The sequence below is a fragment of the Mercenaria mercenaria genome, chromosome 1 (genome assembly GCF_021730395.1).
Source record: "Mercenaria mercenaria strain notata chromosome 1, MADL_Memer_1, whole genome shotgun sequence".
Lineage (NCBI taxonomy): Eukaryota > Metazoa > Mollusca > Bivalvia > Venerida > Veneridae > Mercenaria > Mercenaria mercenaria.
The window spans coordinates 98,233,564-98,252,307 of NC_069361.1; the positions used below are offsets into that span (position 1 = coordinate 98,233,564).

General features: G+C 35.8%; 1 protein-coding gene across 6 annotated transcripts in view; it reads right to left on the reverse strand.

Annotated features, from left to right (window-relative positions):
• Positions 1–18,744, reverse strand: part of LOC123529280 (endoplasmic reticulum membrane-associated RNA degradation protein-like) — a 32,261-nt gene that overhangs the window by 1,624 nt on the left and 11,893 nt on the right. For 4 of the 6 annotated variants that reach the window (XM_045309579.2, XM_053518265.1, XM_045309565.2 and 1 more), the window contains 8 exons: positions 18,349–18,417; positions 16,755–16,922; positions 15,166–15,252; positions 11,476–11,546; positions 10,562–10,687; positions 9,001–9,094; positions 8,001–8,182; positions 1,806–1,913 (listed from right to left, as the gene is read on the reverse strand). In XM_045309579.2, coding sequence (XP_045165514.2) covers positions 1,806–1,913; positions 8,001–8,182; positions 9,001–9,094; positions 10,562–10,687; positions 11,476–11,546; positions 15,166–15,252; positions 16,755–16,922; positions 18,349–18,417 — 905 coding nt within the window. The remainder of the gene's footprint in view (positions 1–1,805; positions 1,914–8,000; positions 8,183–9,000; positions 9,095–10,561; positions 10,688–11,475; positions 11,547–15,165; positions 15,253–16,754; positions 16,923–18,348; positions 18,418–18,744) is intronic. The other 2 variants (XM_045309589.2, XM_053518260.1) reach the window with 2 other exon arrangements.

An 18,744-nucleotide genomic window follows, 5' to 3' on the forward strand; every position in this document is an offset into this window, starting at 1 on the left:
TATCATCAAGGTGAACATTCTGACTACTTTTCATGAAGATCCATTGAAAAATAAGGCCTCTAGAGAGGTCACAAGGTTTTTCTATTTTTAGACCTACTGACCTAGTTTTTGACTGCATGTGACCCACTTTCGAACTTGACCTAGATATCATCAAAGTGAACATTCAGACCAACTTTCATGAAAATCCATGGAAAAATATGGCCTCTAGAGAGGTCACAAGGTTTTTCTATTTTTAGACCTAATGACCTAGTTTTGGACCGCACGTGACCCATTTTCAAAGCTGACCTAGATATCACCAAGGTGTACATTCTGACTAATTTTCATGAAGATCCATTGAAAAATATGGCCTCTAGAGAGGTCACAAAGTTTTTCTATTTTTAGACCTACTGACCTAGTTTTTGAAAGCACGTGACCCAGTTTCAAACTTGACCTAGATATCATCAAGATGAACATTCTGACTAATTTTCATGAATATCCATTTAAAAATATGGCCTCTAGGGAGGTCACAAGGTTTTTCTATTTTTACACCTACTGACCTAGTTCTTGACCACACATGACCCACTTTCAAACATGGCCTAGATATCATCAAGATGAACATTCTGACCAATTTTCATGAAGATCCATTGAAAAATATGGCCTCTAGGGAGGTCACAAGGTTTTTCTATTTTTAGACCTACTGACCTAGTTTTCGACTGCACGTGACCCACTTTCGAACATGGCCTAGATATCATCAAGATGAACATTCGGCCCATTTCATGAAGATCCATTGAAAAATATGGCCTCTAGGGAGGTCACAAGGTTTTTCTATTTTTAGACCTACTGACCTAGTTTTTGACTTCACGTGACCCACTTTCGAACATGGCCTAGATATCATCAAGATGAACATTCTGACCAATTTTCATGAAGATCCATTGAAAAATATGGCCTCTAGGGAGGTCACAAGGTTTTTCTATTTTTAGACCTAATAACCTAGTTTTCGAAGCATGTGACCCAGTTTCGAACTTGATCTAGATATCATCAAGATGAACATTCTGACAAATTTTCATGAAGATCCATTGAAAAATATGGCCTCTAGAGAGGTCACAAGGTTTTTCTATTTTTAGACCTACTGACCTAGTTTTGGACAGCACGTTACCCAGCTTCGAACTTGACCTAGATATCATCAAGATGAACATTCAGACCAACTTTCATACAGATCCCATGAAAAATATGGCCTCTAGAGAGGTCACAAGGTTTTTCTATTATTTGACCTACTGACCTAGTTTTTGATGGCACGTGACCCAGTTTCGAACTTGACCTAGATATCATCAAGGTGAACATTCTAACTTTCATGAAGATCCATTGAAAAATATGGCCTCTAGAGAGGTCACAAGGTTTTTCTATTTTTAGACCTACTGACCTAGTTTTTGACCGCAGTTGACCCAGTTTCGAACTTGACCTAGATATCATCAAGCTGAACATTCTGACCAATTTTCATAAAGATCCCACGAAAAATGTGACTTCTAGAGTGGTCACAAGCAAAAGTTTATGCACGGACGCACGCACGGACAGACGCACGCACGACGGACGCTGCGCGATCACAAAAGCTCACACTGTCACTTTGTGACATGTGAGGTAAAAACGTACATGAAGTCCAAATTTCTAAAACCAGACTAGCAAGCAATGAGCATACAACCCCATCTTTTTCTTAGTATATCCTCTGAAGTTTAAAAAAATCAAGGTTTAATCAAATTCTACATTATAGAGAAAAAAAATGTTTCAAGTATGCAGAACTAGTTTAAATATATAAAAAATATGTCAGTCACCTTATCTTTTGATTGTAACAATTCTGATGATTTAATGTGTCAAGATGATACAACTGCCAACAACACATATAGTTGCACATATTGGTGATGGTCACAAAGGCTGGAAAACTGAAAATAAAATTAGTCAGCTGAAGAGATAAAGTGTGAAAAAATGTCAGTTTTAATGTTTTCCCTTTCTTTTTAAAGACTTACTGAAATGTTTGGTATTATTTCTTTTTTGAAATATATGTATACTGCAGTACCTGTAATTTGCTTTGTTCAGCATTACATTTTATGAATAGAGAAAAGTTACTATTTACAGCCGTGGTAGAGGCTTTTCACAAGCAGACAGCCGCCTACTTACAGACAGCTGCCTACTTACAGCCCTGGAAAAGGCTTTTCACAAGCAGACAGCCGCCTACTTACAGCCCTGGAAAAGGCTTTTCACAAGCAGACAGCCGCCTACTTACAGCCCTGGAAAAGGCTTTTCACAAGCAGACAGCTGCCTACTTAGATGTGGTTAAAGAACTAGAGCAGAGAATGTTTAAATACCCAATGTCAATAAAAAATTAAGGTTAACATCAATTTGTCTCCAAAAGGTTAAATGTACATAATCAATATTTCAAATATCTTTCTTTTGAAGTGGCATCAGAATGATAATGCAACAGACGTCCATTTATTACATACATATTACTGCAAACTAATAAATAGTTAAGAAAAAATATATTTCATATTGTGATTTGTCGCTGAATAAAACCATTGGAGATCAGATGCGAAGGAATTATATCATGAGGGCACAGCCCGAGTGATATAATAATACGCATCTGAACAACAATTATTTTATTCAAGAGCAAACCACTAAATGAGATGTATTATTTCTATTCTAACACATTACCAAGGATTTTAAAGAGCATCCTTGATGACAACTATTAAATAATGGAAATTATTTTAGAATTAAAATAATTTAATTTATTTTTTCTCAAATTGTTGCTCGTTAATTACCGTCTGCTAGTTTATTAAATTGTCGTCTGTTTTCGTAGATAAACGTGTCATCGATATTGTTACACTTGGCTGATCTGAACTGGTTCCTATTGATACTGGTACCCAGTCGATATAATATAAATACCAATATCTCGTGCAGTTCTCTCACATTTTGCTAGCTACACCGTCGGTAACGTCAAAACTACCCGCCCGCCACACCCTGTATTTATAGGAAACTTTCGAAACATAGAGTTTTGCATCTTTAATTTCGGGCTAGTATTGTAGTTTTAACAACTTGCTAGAATACTTTGTCAGTATTTTATATACACTTTACTGATCTATTTATGTTGATCTTACATCATCTGTGGAATGTTTTATGAAATTGGTTCAAAGTTGTAAAGGAAATTTGCATAAAGTCCATCTATTTAACAATAGCTAACGTTGATGTTCTAGTTTAAGTTAATTGTTATTGTCCACCCGGTCTTGACGACTGAGTTGTTAGGTACTGCCGTCTTTTTACTTACAATTGCAGGGTTAAACTGTGCCAAAGTAAATTGATGAGGGTGATATACCGGAGAGCAATAACACTGCAGGAGATAACACATCCAGCCATCAAAATGTATGACGGGGCTAGATGTCATCTTGTTACGTGACCAAGGACTTCCAAATGTGAGATGTTCATACCGTGTTATGAAGAAAAAACTGAGACATTTTGATGCAGTATATATAAATTTTGTTATTTAAGAAAACGGTTTAGCATGGGCGTGACTATATTTGTATAAGACTCTCCAGTATAATTTGAAAGATTTTATACTTCTTTAAAAAGGCACGGGATAGTTGATTGATATTAATATACGTATTTCTAGTATTAAAATATATAAACTAAATGTACAAGAAGACAATAGTGAAGTAATAAAATTATTAGAATAAGTTTCACTTTTTAAGTTAAATGTGTCGTATTGACATGGAATTCAAGGACAGGAAAATAATTATAGGAAGTATTGACTGTCGTAAATATTATTTCATGTGAACTTAAAAACTTTGTGCTCACAGTTGGATATCACTAAGAAAATTCTGCTATTATTTGTGGTAACAATTATTATGTAGGACACTGGCTTTTTAACTGTGACATTTGATAGACCTTAATATTAGTTTTTCTTCATCTTGTCATAATACTATAAGTAAAAGGTGTTTATTTATAATACTGGCTTGATGGATATTGTCGCTCATAATATGTAAGCGGTAAAATTCTGTCGGCCGTGAGGTGAGCGGATACGGTGTCTGTATGTTTGCATTCAAGTTGCGTACTTTGTGGTATCATATGTTTACAAGTTTGTGTTAACTGGATAGTAAAAGGTTTTGCCCTAGTACTTGGCAATCCCTAGTGTTGCGTGTGTTGCGTATGTTGCGTTGCTCTCAGTGGTGTCACTTTGCCTTGCCTTGCCTTGCCTTTCATTGACTTGTGTTGCGGTTTCGCTCATTCTCGGTGAAACCCGAAATGGGTGGAATGGTAGCTCGACGTTCAATTGAAATTGTTGTGTGTTTGCATTTGAGTGATACCTGTTATAAAGTGCAAAGTGTCTTGTGTTGCTTTGCCTTTGAGTGACACCTGTTACAAAGTACAAAGTGTCTTGCGTTACTTTGCGTTGTTTGAGTGATACCTGTTACAAAGTACAAAGTGTCTTGCATTGCTTTGCCTTGTGGTCCGTTGTGTTATATTGCCTCGCTTTACATTGGCTAGGGTTGTGCATTTGACCGCATCCCGGTGACACCCGGGCTGGGTTGGATTCACAATTCGAAGTTCGATGGATTGCGCAGTTGCGTTGTTTTTGCAAGCCTTGGGTTGGTGCGTCTGTTCTCCTCTCGGTCGACGGATTTTGTAGTGCTTTTAAAGACTCTACACGGTGAGACCCTTGTTGAGTCATGAGCGGCCGATCAACTCCCAATATTGTCAATATACTTTTACTGAATTTAATTAAATTATTACAAAATGTATCATGCGTATGTTTAACTATCGTTGTAAGTATCAATGCATATTCTTGATGAATAAAGAGTGTTGTATGAGATAATTGGTTTTTATTTTGAGTAATAAAATTATTGCCTGTTTTATGTTGGTTGCTTTACCAGCGTGCCGCTATGCCATTTGACGCTATGATGTAATAACTGTGACGTCAGAAAAATGAATTGTTGTATAATAACACACAATTTTCAGCCTTCTTTGTTTAAAAGGAAAATGAATCGGGTTGTGTTACAATTGCCTTATAAATTGATTTATACTGGACAGAACTGGACCAATTTTCCTGATAATAATTAATTGTAAGGAAAACTACTTTCTGTTGTTTTATCTCTGCAGAAAGCATAGTTCTCCAAAAACGAAATTGCCACAACAGCTGCTACAGAACATACACTTGTTTGCAGCAAAATATTTCTTATGTTTTCTCTACTTTGGCTCTTGATGTCCGCCCCCTCCTTTTTATGCCGTCCCAACCTTTTTTATTTCTCTCTCTCAAAAAAAAAAAAAAGGAACCAAAAATGTACGAGCTGTGGAGGAAGGGTCCCGTTTATTTGTTTTAATGCAGCCGCAAAATAAACACGATAAAGCGTGTCGCAAATTAAACTCGCGCTCCTCCAATTGAAGAGCATTGTAACAGTTGTAAAATAACAACTTTCACTATGGTTTATATAATCGTAGTGGTTTTTCAAAGACTGGTTTGTGTGCAATTATGCTGACTCATTACTGGACCTACACAATGACTTTATTTCGGGCAGTCTATATCATAAAGCGCCGATTGATCGTGGCGAAACCAACTATAAGCAACCGTTTGTTGGTCGATCTATAGTTGGTTCATCACAAATGCAGGTCGATCCAGCTACTAATTAAATGTTGAATCACTGAAAACTTACTTGTAATATGACAGTAAAAAGAAAGTCTACAAGTTTGTTTTTAGTTTATTCTGTCGGTTGCCTTGCCTTGTACTCAGCCCTTACAGAAGCAAGCCTCTGTGGCGTACATGCTGCGTATTTGCTGTGTATATGCCGCGAACACAGTAGTACGCCAGAGGAGTACATTTTACATACACCGCATGCTGCGTACATGCCGCGTACTATTTCGACGAGTACACAGCATGTACGCAGGAGGTCACTAGTACACTTCAAGTACGCAGCACAGACTCTGAAAATTTAAGGAGTACACTGCATGTACGCAGGAGGGACTTGTACAAGAAAATAGTACACTGCATGTACACCGCAGATACTTTGAAATTTGTGCAGTACACTTCATATACGCGGAAAAGACTTGTACAATTTCTTTTGGCATTTATACTTTGTCTTTTTTTATAAGTTAAAGTCTGAAGTAAACTTCATATACGCGGGAGGGACTTGTTCATTTTCTTTTGGTGTTTATACTTTGAATTTTTTTAGGTAAAAGTCTGAAGTACACTTCATGCAGGAAGGATTTGTACATTTTTTTTTTCTTGGAAGCAAGAACTTGATTTCCGAGTAACTTTTATCTTAATAGCATAGAGTAGTTCAGATTACTGGTATTCTGAACAATGAAAATTTGCCAAACTATTTGCAATGTTCATTTGTGAAGCTTACATCTTGGTGATTTCTGAGCTGCACCTTGCAAGCAGTGTAAAAATATATTCTTTTTCATTTTGAATTAATCCTGGAGCTTTCTAACTTGGATAATTGAAAAGCCTTATTTGAACTTTGTTGCATTACATTTTGTAATACATGAAATAATTACCAAGATAATGCCTCAACAGTGCCCGAATGAGAAGAATTAATAGCTCTCACTGTTATTTGAATACTCTTAAGCAAAACACCATTCTATCATGTTTTATAAAGGCTTTAATGCTCATTATGTTAACTCATTAAGGCCTCACCAAATTAAAAAGTTGTTCATCGGATTTGCCGCTCGTATATTTTCATAATGTTTTTGGCTAATTGCGCTCGCCCCTTTGGAAAAAATCAATCCAAAATTTTTTGGTGCGCTACTTTTTACGGACGTAAAAGTGTATAAATGCTTATATAATTCCAGTCCTAGATTGTTCTCAGATGGATTTTAATCAAAATAAATACATACTACGCACACATTGTCTATAATAAATCACAACACTTATATTTAGTTGCATTAAAGTTGTTTCCCCTTGATGCAGTTACGCCATTTTCTTCAAATGTTTACCAAATTACATGGTACAAAAATTGATTTATTTCATTGAAAAGTGGATGAAGAAAAGCATACTAATTTATTTGATAACATCAATCTACATTATTTTGGTAAGGGTAAATACTTATTGATGCATGTCACTTATCTTTTTTCTGTTTTTTTTTCTGTCCAAATGATCAGCATTTCCATACGAAAGTTGGTGGGGTAAGGAATTTACATTATCACAGCAGTTTCGCCACAGGAGTACACAGCATGTATGCAGCAGGAGTACACAGCATGTACGCCGCAGGACTCTGGCCAGGAGTACACCACATGTACGCCGCAGGAGTACACAGCATGTACGCCGCAGTAGTACACAGCATGTACACCGCAAGAGTACACAGCATGTACGCCGCAGGGGTAGTACACCGCAGGCTCATTTGCATGTGAAAAGTGTATGTGCCGCGTACATGCTGTGTACTATTTCTCGCATACTAAATTCCTCCAGCGTACATCCTGTGTACTATGTAGTCCACAGCATGTACGCAGCAAATAGTACGCGGCAGAGCTCATTTGCATGTCAAAAGTGTACTACAAACGTACTATCGGTGTATGTGCGGTGTATATCCTGCGTACTATTTAAAGCCCTTGATTTTAGTACACATCATGTACGCATCATATACGCTGTATGTACACAGCAAGAGTACGCAGCAGGCCTTTTTCTTCTGTAAGGGAGGGGTTCAATTTATATGTAAATATCTGTCATTTTGAAAATAAAAGGCTTGATTTTGTGAGCTTAAACTGTAATATATCTAATGTTGATAAAAAGGACCCTTCAGCTGAAATTCTAGGAGTCTGCATGCACTCTTGCTTATATCAAGAGTCAAAATCCCTACTCCCGGGTCAAGTGGAACCCCTGCATACAGTTGTTTTAAAAATAAAAAATAAAATTCTACACACACCCCACAACTGCCCCCTTTTTAAAACAAAACTTGGATAATAATCTAGGAATTAATTTATTATGGCCTAAATACTGTACCTTGAAACTCAAATCATTTGTTTTCAATATATCAATATTTTCCTACCTTGTAAGAAATTTCTTAAAATTCTCCCTCTGCCGTGATCTAAGTTGTTTATCAAGTAGCTGTTGTTGCCTGAGAGTTACGAAGTCTTGTAGATTATTCAGTACAGTATGACATTCTGATGTGACGTGTTCCAGTACAGAAAGAACCTCACCTTCCCTGTCTGTACACTGTGTATCTGGCACCTGACACAGCAATATGAAAAGGTATATTTAGAAACTTAATTGCGGTAATTGAAGCAAATATTGTTCTACAACACAGAATTTTACAAAACCATCTATTTTCATAGCAATATTGTATCAGAAGGAATTAGACCAGTTTAAATACAGGGCATTCCAGACTGGGACATTCCAGACTGGGACATAAGACTGCAAGCTATATGTCTGGTGGGAGAATCTCTCTACCAATCACTTATCTACTGGGGGAGATGAACAATGACAGTGGGCTTTCAGACCAGGTCATTTTGGAAGAAGAATACATAATTAAAACAGCATAATGATGTGTGATAAAAATACTTAAATAACATAACAATGTGAGATACAACAAACACATAAGAAAACAAATTCATCTTAAAGATTCTTTAGAACATGCTAACTCATTTGGTTTGCTGGACGCAAGGATAAACAAACGTAAACACATACAAAAAACACCATCAACTAACTGTGACTGTTGGAATAGCAAATGATCTAATATTGTGTCTGAACACATTTTTGTACTTGTATTATATTATCTGTATTAAATTACAGTAGATTACCTGTTACTTCTTTGTTTGTTTTTGGGTTTAACGCCATTTTTCAACAGTATTTCAATTATGTAATGGTGGACAGTTAACCTAACCAGTGTTCCTGGATTCTGTACCAGTACAAACCTGTTCTCTAAAAGTAACTGCCAACTACCCCACATGAATCAGAGATGGAGGACAAATGATTTCAAACACAATGTCTTTTATCAAATCATTACAGAGAACATACCCCGCTGCCCAGGGATCCATTGATCTGCTTACCTGACACTGCTTTTCTCTGTACAAGGTGTTGATTTTGCTTCTTAGCAAGTCATCAATGTACGAACTAAATCTTGTGCAAGCTGTGTATGTCAAACTGAAAATGAAAGTAGCCAGAATATTACAAAATTAGGGATGTACAAGTTCTTATGTTGAATAACATTCCTATAAGTTTTCAAAACTCTAGGTCAAATGCTTTCTGAGAAATGTGTGACACAAACTTTGTCAGATTGATGGACATCCTGACAGACTTTCGGACAAAGGTAAATCTTATTGCCATTCCACACAAACCCACTAAAAAAGGCCATACAGGTTGGGGGAGAGGTATGAGGACAAGAAAACTACAAGAGCTGTTTGTAAAACATGTATGCCACATATGATGGTTTGTCCAATTTTCAGTCCCATGATAGGTTTGACCTACTACCCACAAAAACAATTCATAAGACCAATCATTCTATCAAGTTTGAAGATACTTGGAGTGGTTCTAAAGTCACTGAATGGAAACTGTTTTCAAGGTTCAGGCCCTTGTGACCTTGACCTTTGACTTACTGACCCTAAAAATAATAGGGTCTTCTACTTCATAAGCCCAATCATACTATCAAATTTGAAAGTGCCAGATCAAGTGGGTTTTTTTTTTTGATGTTCAGGTCCCTGTGACCTTTGACGGTTTGACCTATTGACCCCTACATAACAGGGGGTCATCTTCATATGCTCAATCATGCTTTTAAGTTTAAAGGTTCCAAGTCAAAAGTTACTGAGTAGAAACAGGCCCCTGTGACCTTGACCTTTGGTCCCCAACAAGTTTGAAGGTTCAAGGTCAAGTGGTTCTCAAGTTATTTGGCAGAAATTGTTTTTAAGATTCATGCCCCTGTGACCTTGACCTTTGACCTACTGAACCCTAACACAATGTAGGTCATCTACTTTGTAAGCTCAAACATCCTACCGGTTTTGAAGGTTCTGGGTCAAGTGGTTCTTAAGTTATAAGGCAGAAACCGATTTAAAGGTTACTGCCCCTGTGATCTGGACCTTTAAACTATTAACTCCAAAAAGTATAGAGGTTGTTTACTTGATGAGTTCATTCATGCTATCGAATTTGAAGATCCTGGGTCAAGTGGTTCTAAAGTTATTGGGTGGAAACCGTTTTCAAGGTCTAAGCTCTTGTGACCTTTGCCTTTGACTTACTGACCCAAAATACTATAAGAAATGTCTACTTGATTAGCCTAATCAAGTTCTAAAGTCTGAAGGTCCTAGGCCAGGTGGTTCTCATTTATTGGGTGGAAACTGTTCACTCTATGGACTGACTGACAGACCAAAGTGACAGATATACTGACCAAAGCAACCAACAAATGTAAAACAATATACAACCACTCCTTCAGCGCTTTTGAACATTTTTTTTATAGCTGAAAAGAGTGCTATAAAAATCTGGTAAATAATAATAATATAAATAACGTTAAAATAATTAAACTAAGTCTTGTCTGAATATCTTTATGAAAGATCATAATATGTTGATGTATGTATAAAACAGAAATGCATCGAAAACAACTTTTGGTGTAACTATATTTACCAATCTTGTACACTATGCAAGGCTGAATTGGCTGACAAATGATCAGACATTACACCACAAACTGTCTGCAGGTCATCAATGAGCTGATCATGTATACTGGGCAGTGGATAATCTGTCGTGTAAACCCTGAAATATTGTGAAAACACAAAGCTCTTGATAGAATGTGTGTACATTCTAAGCAAATCTTTGTTAACATTTAAAATATATCTTTATCACATGTTTGACGTCGTGGGAGTGTAATAAACACATTGAATAAATGTGTAATAAAGCTTTGACGTCGACGCCGTTTATAGTATAGGAGACGTTGGTCAAAATGACTTGTTTATATAGTTAAAGAAAGTAGAATTTTTGATGTTTCGACAGAAAAAAATACTAACATCAGTAACATGTGATAAAAAGAATATTACATTTGTGATTTTTCACACTGACTTTATTAAACTCGTTGAATAAAATTGATAAAATGACTTTATTAAACTTGTTGAATAAAACTGATAAAATGCTCAGCAGAGCCTCACATTTTTTATTGGATAGCTATCAATGATACAGATCTTATAACCAACTAGCAGAGCCTCGCATTTTATTATTTTATTCAACTTGTTTAATAAATTCAATATGAAAAGATACTCATGTAATATCCTCTATTTCAGAAAGCTTATACTGTCCATCATCTATCTACAACTACCAGATGCGATGAAAAAATCTGCTACAGTTACTGCCGGACTACTTTTTGTTATATCTTTAATATTTTTGCATATATGGAACATGAAATATATTTTCTGAAAACAATAAAAGGACATGCATATTCTCTACCATGCCCTATATCTATATACCAGGTTTCAGGTGAAAGTCTCTTGCAGTTTTACAGTTACAGAGCCAGAAAAGGTGAAAAACTTAGAGAGAAATGACATCTTTACCTTTCTGATAGATCAGGAGTATAATCAACTAAGTTGTCAATTTTAGCAGCCTTGACACAACACTTCCTTAACTGAAAGACATGTTTATCAATTCACAAACCACCACTATTCAAACAGCAGATCAGTATTTTATCTATAAAGATTTACTTCAAACAATATAATATACCAAAGTATACTAAACAACCTTTATAATTTCATACTTGTTTTTTGTTGTTACCTCTGGCAAATATTGACATACATTAATGAATAAAATGACAATTTTTAAAAATAGAGTTTAACAGCAATATCAATTTGACATAAATGCAATTAACTGTAACAGTTACAATAAGGTAACCCTGAAAGAATAAGTCACAAAATGAGTGCAAACAGGTGGGGTAGAATGCACTTTAGCAGTCCCCGTAAGTTTATAATGTGCATGTCACATATTCATCTAAAAATAAAGTTAGGACCACTGAAGTGCAAGTGCTTCAATAGGTGTATGCCACTATGCAAAAAGGTTTATGCCACTATGCAAATAGGTGTATGCCACTATGCAAACAGATGTATGCAGATATGCTGCAAGACATGCTAGCTTGCAGGATTAAACCACTTTGTTCATTAGTTGGTTGTAAGATTTTTATTAAGAAATAATTATGTAAAGTTGTACAAGTGAGATATTGTGTAACTCAAGAGGTGCAATATTAACCCTAGAAAGTACAAGTGCATATACCTTCATGCAAAGCAATTAACCGTTTTGCTGCATATTCATTTTGACATATAAAATGGTATATAATTTGCTTGTGTGGGACTAAAATTGAAAATTATCAACTTTAATCCTTAAGATCCTTTCTAACGCCATGACACCCATTAATATGCTGCCATTATGGATGACACACACCTGTTAGAAGTTTACATGTTAACATGGAAAGTATTGATAGATGTTCCTCTGGAACTAAACACAGATGAAAAATAAGTATACAATACTACAAATTACATCAAATGCATACATTCTAAGTGTACTACTGTCACTAGGGATTTACTGGTTTTGTGACTTTAGGATATGTGTGTTACAGGTTTTTCTTATCATGTTTCTTATAAACATATTAATTATTAAACACTGTGTCCACTTTTCACAGAATGACAATGGGCAGTATATTGCAGAGATAACAAAAAACAAAACAAACAAGTGTGGAGTTAGAAAAGTTGATAAGCATGATAACAAGAGTTGTCACAGGAGACAGCGTGCTCGACTATTTCGATGCTGGATAATGAAGCTGGGCATATCTGAGGAAACTAGAGCTATCACTGGAGTGTTTAATGACTCCAATTGTGGATGAAGATATTGCACAATAGCCTGAGTCTATGTCAAAAATATCAACTTAAAGTAATAAGAGAAGTAAAGATAAAATGTATCAAAACACTATATAAGTATATCCTAAGCAAAAAGGGGCATAATTCATTAATTATTGGTGCCAGAGTTATGCAGCTTGTGTCATATAGTGTGGGTGATGATGTTGAACAACTGTTTTAAGTTTGAATCAAATCCATTCAGTTATAACAAAGACAGAGTGAAAGTGCATCAAAACTTTAACCTAAAATTCTAAGTAAAAAGGGGGAATAATTAATAAAAGATTGGTGCCAGAGTTATGCACCTTGCATCATATGATAAGGGTAATGATGTTGAACAATTGTTTAAGTTTGAATCAGATCCATTCAGTAATAACAGAGATAGAGTGAAAGTGCACCAAAACTTTAACCTGAAATTCTAAGTAAAAAGGGGAATAATTCATGAAAAATTGTGCCAGAGTTATGCATCTTGTGTCATATGATGCGGGTGATGATGTTGAACAACTATTTTAAGTTTGAATCAAATCCGTTCAGTAATAACAGAGGTAGAGTGAAAGTGCACCAAAACTTTAACCTGAAATTCTAAGTAAAAAGGGGGAATAATTCATGAAAAAATGGTGCCAGAGTTATGCACCTTGTGTCATATGATGTGGGTAATGATGCTGAACAACTATTTTAAGTTTGAATCAAATCCATTCAGTAATAACAGAGGTAGAGTGAAAGTGCACCAAAACTTTAACCTGAAATTCTAAGTAAAAAGGGGGAATAATTCATGAAAAAATGGTGCCAGAGTTATGCATCTTGTGTCATATGATGTGGGTGATGATGCTGAACAACTATTTTAAGTTTGAATCAAATCCATTCAGTAATAACAGAGGTAGAGTGAAAGTGCACCAAAACTTTAACCTGAAATTCTAAGTAAAAAGGGGGAATAATTCATGGTGCCAGAGTTATGCACCTTGTGTCATATGATGTGGGTGATGATGTTGAACAACTATTTTAAGTTTGAATCAAATCCATTCAGTAATAACAGAGATAGAGTGAAAGTGCATCAAAACTTTAACCTGAAAATCTAAGTGAAAAGGGGGGATAATTCATGAAATATTGGTGCCAGAGTTATGGCCCTTATGTCAGATGATGTGGATGATGATGAGGAATAAGTATTTCAAGTTTGAATCAAATCCATCAAGTAATTACAGAGATAAGTTGAAAAAAGAGAAAGTGCACCAAAACTTTAACCAAGGTGGGGACGCGGAAAGACGCCGAAGCCGGGGCAAGTAGGATAGCTCTCCTTATACTTCGTATAGTCGAGCTAAAAATGTTGTTGTCATGGAAAAAATGCATGTTATCTGTAAGTGTAAGTAAATGGTCTTTGTCAATGTCAAACATTAAATTTGAAATACACCCCCCCCCCCCACACACACACACTCTCCCCATTATAACCTCACTGTTAGATACTAAAAATACCAAGGGGCCATTACTTCAATGCTAATGGTCCCAAAAGCAGTTGTTATTTATGTAGTAGAGTAGAGTATAAGAGTGCATTCTTCCTTGCTATTAAGCTAGCTTTTATAGTGACGAGAGGTCCTGAGTTTGATTCACGATCAGGGCTGAAACATTTTCAGTCTGTAACATTGGCGTCCAACGTAAATAACTCAAGAGTACATATCAATGGATACCTTGGAACGTCTCACGGATGTTCAAACTCCTGCATTTCTAGGATGAATTCTAAAATGGAGGGGGTGTATGTAGTAAGGTAGAGTGTAAGGATGTACTTATACTTCCTTAATATTGAGCTAGTGTTTATAGTGACATGGTAGAGTGTCCACCTTAAGTCTGAGAGGTCCCGAATTTAATTCACTTTAAAAATTCATGGCTGAAATATTTTCAGTCTGTTACATTTATGCATAAACCCTTACCCTGCTAAATTTCTATAATGAACTTGTCCATCTTTCAATCTGTACAGTGCCATTAACTGTTAAAAGGAGTGCTTACTATCTGAATGGCGAACAGCGCAGACCATGATCAGACTGAGAGGTCCCGAATTTAATTCACTTTAAAAATTCATGGCTGAAATATTTTCAGTCTGTTACATTTATGCATAAACCCTTACCCTGCTAAATTTCTATAATGAACTTGTCCATCTTTCAATCTGTACAGTGCCATTAACTGTTAAAAGGAGTGCTTACTATCTGAATGGCGAACTGCGCAGACCATGATCAGACTGCACGGATGTGCAGGCTGATCTTGGTCTGCACTGGTCACAAAGGCGGAATCACTTGCTGCCAGCAGGCTAAGGGATAATAAAACATAATTACAGTAGGTATAAGCTTTTGACCTGACATAAAACTTTCTGTGACTTACATTTCTCTTCAGTACAGCAATCCTATGGAACTGTACCGTGTATTCCGATATATCTCTCAACACTTTGCTCACTGTTCCTTTAAGTACCTGAGGATTTATACAAGCATTTTTCATCAAAAGAAGAAAAAAAAAACAAGGAGTTGCGTTCAATAAACGATTGATGCCCCCGGTGGCATCCTTGTCGATACAAATGAACCTAAGTCCAAAACGAGGTCAAGGTCAAACTGAGGTCAGGTGATGTTTGAAGATGAGGAATGGTCACAGGTTACATCTGTATTAGTATCAATTCATTCTTGTAAGCGGTATTGATGCTAGACAACGGTCCCATTTGGTTAACCAAGAGATGGCCACTATAAAGCAACCTAAGTCCAAAATGAGGTCAAGGTCAAGGTCAAACTGAGGTCAGGTGATGTTTGAAGATGAGGAATGGTCACAGGTAACATCTGTATTAGTATCAATTCATTCTTGTAAGCGGTATTGATGCTAGACGAAACGGTCCCATTTGGTTAACCAAGAGATGGCCCATATAAAGCAACCCAAGTCCAAAATGAGGTCAAGGTCAAGGTCAAACTGAGGTCAGGTGATGTCTGAAGATGAGGAATGGTCACAGGTTACATCTGCATTAGTATCAAGTCATTCTAGTAAGGGGTATTGATGCTAGACGAAACAGTCCCATTTGGTTAACCTCGTACGGACGAACGAACGGACGGACAGGACAATCACTATATGCCTCCCGCATCAGTAGATGACGGGGCCATAAAAACATTAACATTTTATACAAAAGTAAAGTACTTAAAGTACTAATGTGTGGTGTAAAAAATGCCCAAAGCAAAGTGCATACAACAGGTCAAAACAGTCTGAAATTCTTGGTCTTTTTTAAATAACAGTCATGTAAGAACCACTGACTTCAAAATCTGAAGGGTCATTTACTACCAATGAGAAATATGCATGTTTGAGGGTCTTAGATAAAGTCATTCCCAACAGTCTGTGTGACCCTGACCATTGACCATATCCCCTCAAAATCAACTGGGGTCATCCACTGCCCATGGGCAATGTGCCTAACAAGTAACAGGACCGTATGTAAAGGGGTCCTCAAGGTATTGAGTGGAAAAGGTTTTGTACTTGACTTTTAACCAATACTCTTAAAATTAACATAAATCATTCAATACCCATGAGCAATGAGCCTTTCAAGTTTGATAATCACTGGTCAAGGCATTCTCAACATATAGAGTGGAAACTGTTTTTGTATCAACAGCCTCAGTGACCTTAACCTCTGGTCCAATGACTTTATTGTGAATAGTGGTCATGCAAAGTTCATGGACAATGTGCATCTTATAAGTGGTTAGAGAACACAAAACAGATTGTGACTATGCCGACATGTCTTCAATAGGTTAGGCAGTAGTGTCCTGGCTCAGAGTTACAGCAAGGTACGGTGTACTTTAAATTTACAATCTGTACTTTTAATGAATGGAAATACATTCATGTTTCTAAGCATATAAAAATGAGCCAGCTAGCAACATACAAATATTAATCATTCATAATAACTGTACATGATTTAGGAAATAAATCAAACACTACACTATAATTACCTTATTGGAAGAGATTTCAGGTGTAAACCTTGCAGACAGAGCTACAGCAACCATTGTTAGGTTTTCTGTTAGTTGCCATGGAAATGTCTTCCAGCAAGCTTCACCATGACTCAGTCTATCTCTTACTCGAGGACCATTCTGATATTGTAGATGATCTAACAGTATTTCCTTGAAATCATGCATTTTCTATATTAACATATATCTAGCTTCCTTTCATCCACTCAGATTTATGACTATGTACTGTGAAATTATTAATATTCATGGGGGACTAATTTTCGTGGTTGAGTCAATCTACGAAATTTAATCCCAACGAAAAAGTAAAATTTCCATACATTTTATGTTCAAAAGTTAAAATCCACGAATTCATATCCCCATGAAATTGCTGTTTTTACCAAAACCACGAAATTTCATGCCCATGAAATTTAATGATTTTACATTAAATGGTTTGTAATTTTTCACCAAATATATAAAAGTATCATCTTCTGCTACAATTGTGCCTGAACAATTATAAAGCTACACTTCCTTTCTCCATGCTTCTGTAAGCAAACATTTTTAAATATTTAAATGTTTAAAATGAGTCATTTTAAAAGTTTCAACAAACATGCAAATATCAGACTCTAGCTATATTTATTTCCTTTCTAAATAATTCACATACTGAGAATACTAGGTTACTGTCTTTCTTAAGTTTATCCGCAAAGTTGGAGAAAAGTTTATCCACTCTGAGTTTGCCGAGGTGGATAAACTTTTCGGAAAACCATGCTTCAGATGAATTCAAATGCTCATAGTCTCTACCTCAAATTAACTCCATTTCCATGCAAGATAATGTGAGGTAAATGAAATTCCTCCCACAACAAATGGTTTAGATCTGATACTAGTAATTACAACAAACAACTGCTTTAAAATGGTTATATGTCTAAATTTCTAACTAGAAATGTGAAAACGCCACAAAGTCAAGTTTGATTCACTATTAAGACTTTAAAAACCATCACCATACCATTCCATATTGAAGTATACAGTGGATTTAGGATATTTGAATACAAATGAGCAAAGATAATTAGCTAATGGATCACTGTAAAAGGCATCTCAGATCATGTTTATTACACTGTGTGGGGAATGAAAGCATTAGTCTGCAAATTGATTATTCATATAAAGGGAACAAGTCACAGATTCAATCTATCCAAAATACAGGAAAACTTTAATTGAAATTATATAGGGATTGATTGGTGCTTAAACTTTGTATCCAAATAAGCAGAATATTCCAATAACCAGCATTCAAATAAGTGGAATCGACTGTATTAGGATACAGTAAATTATTTTTTTTATTTTTTTTTTTTTTTACTGTGGCTGTTCTCATAAAATGTTTGAGCTTTTAGCTCTTGACCCAATATATGCTGTCTATAGAACAAATACTTGAAAAAGTAGTATGTCAGTTATATTGACCATATAAACATCTAATGATTGAATAAACCCCAAGTTTACAAGGTAAGCAGGTATCGGCCTGAAAAATGCATAGTGGTAGGGTAAAATTTTATTCCTATGAGGTTTCATCACTCTAGGTAAAAAACTTGTCAAGATATGTGTGACAAAAACTTACAATAATGTGAGGAGATATACAGTGACACAGTTTATTCTCAGAGTTATCAGGCAGGCTGCTGTTTAATATCTGAAAATGAAAATAAATCACAGATGACTTGGAACAATTTAGGACAATTTTCTAGCTTTACATGTACAATGGGGTTAGCCTTTTACTAATTATTCATAGATAAAATCATAGCCCTACAAAGATACAAGGTGTCTAAATGTAACATGAAACCTGTAACACAACAACATTTGACTCAAATCTACACGTGAAGGATGTGGTATGAAAAATGGTCAAACTCATGACATGCTATATCTTTGTCTTTGCAATTCTTCAAACCTTGAAAATACCATTTCTTTACAAGTGGTCAGTATTTCTGAAATTACACAAATGTTACTGCACAAGCTTAAA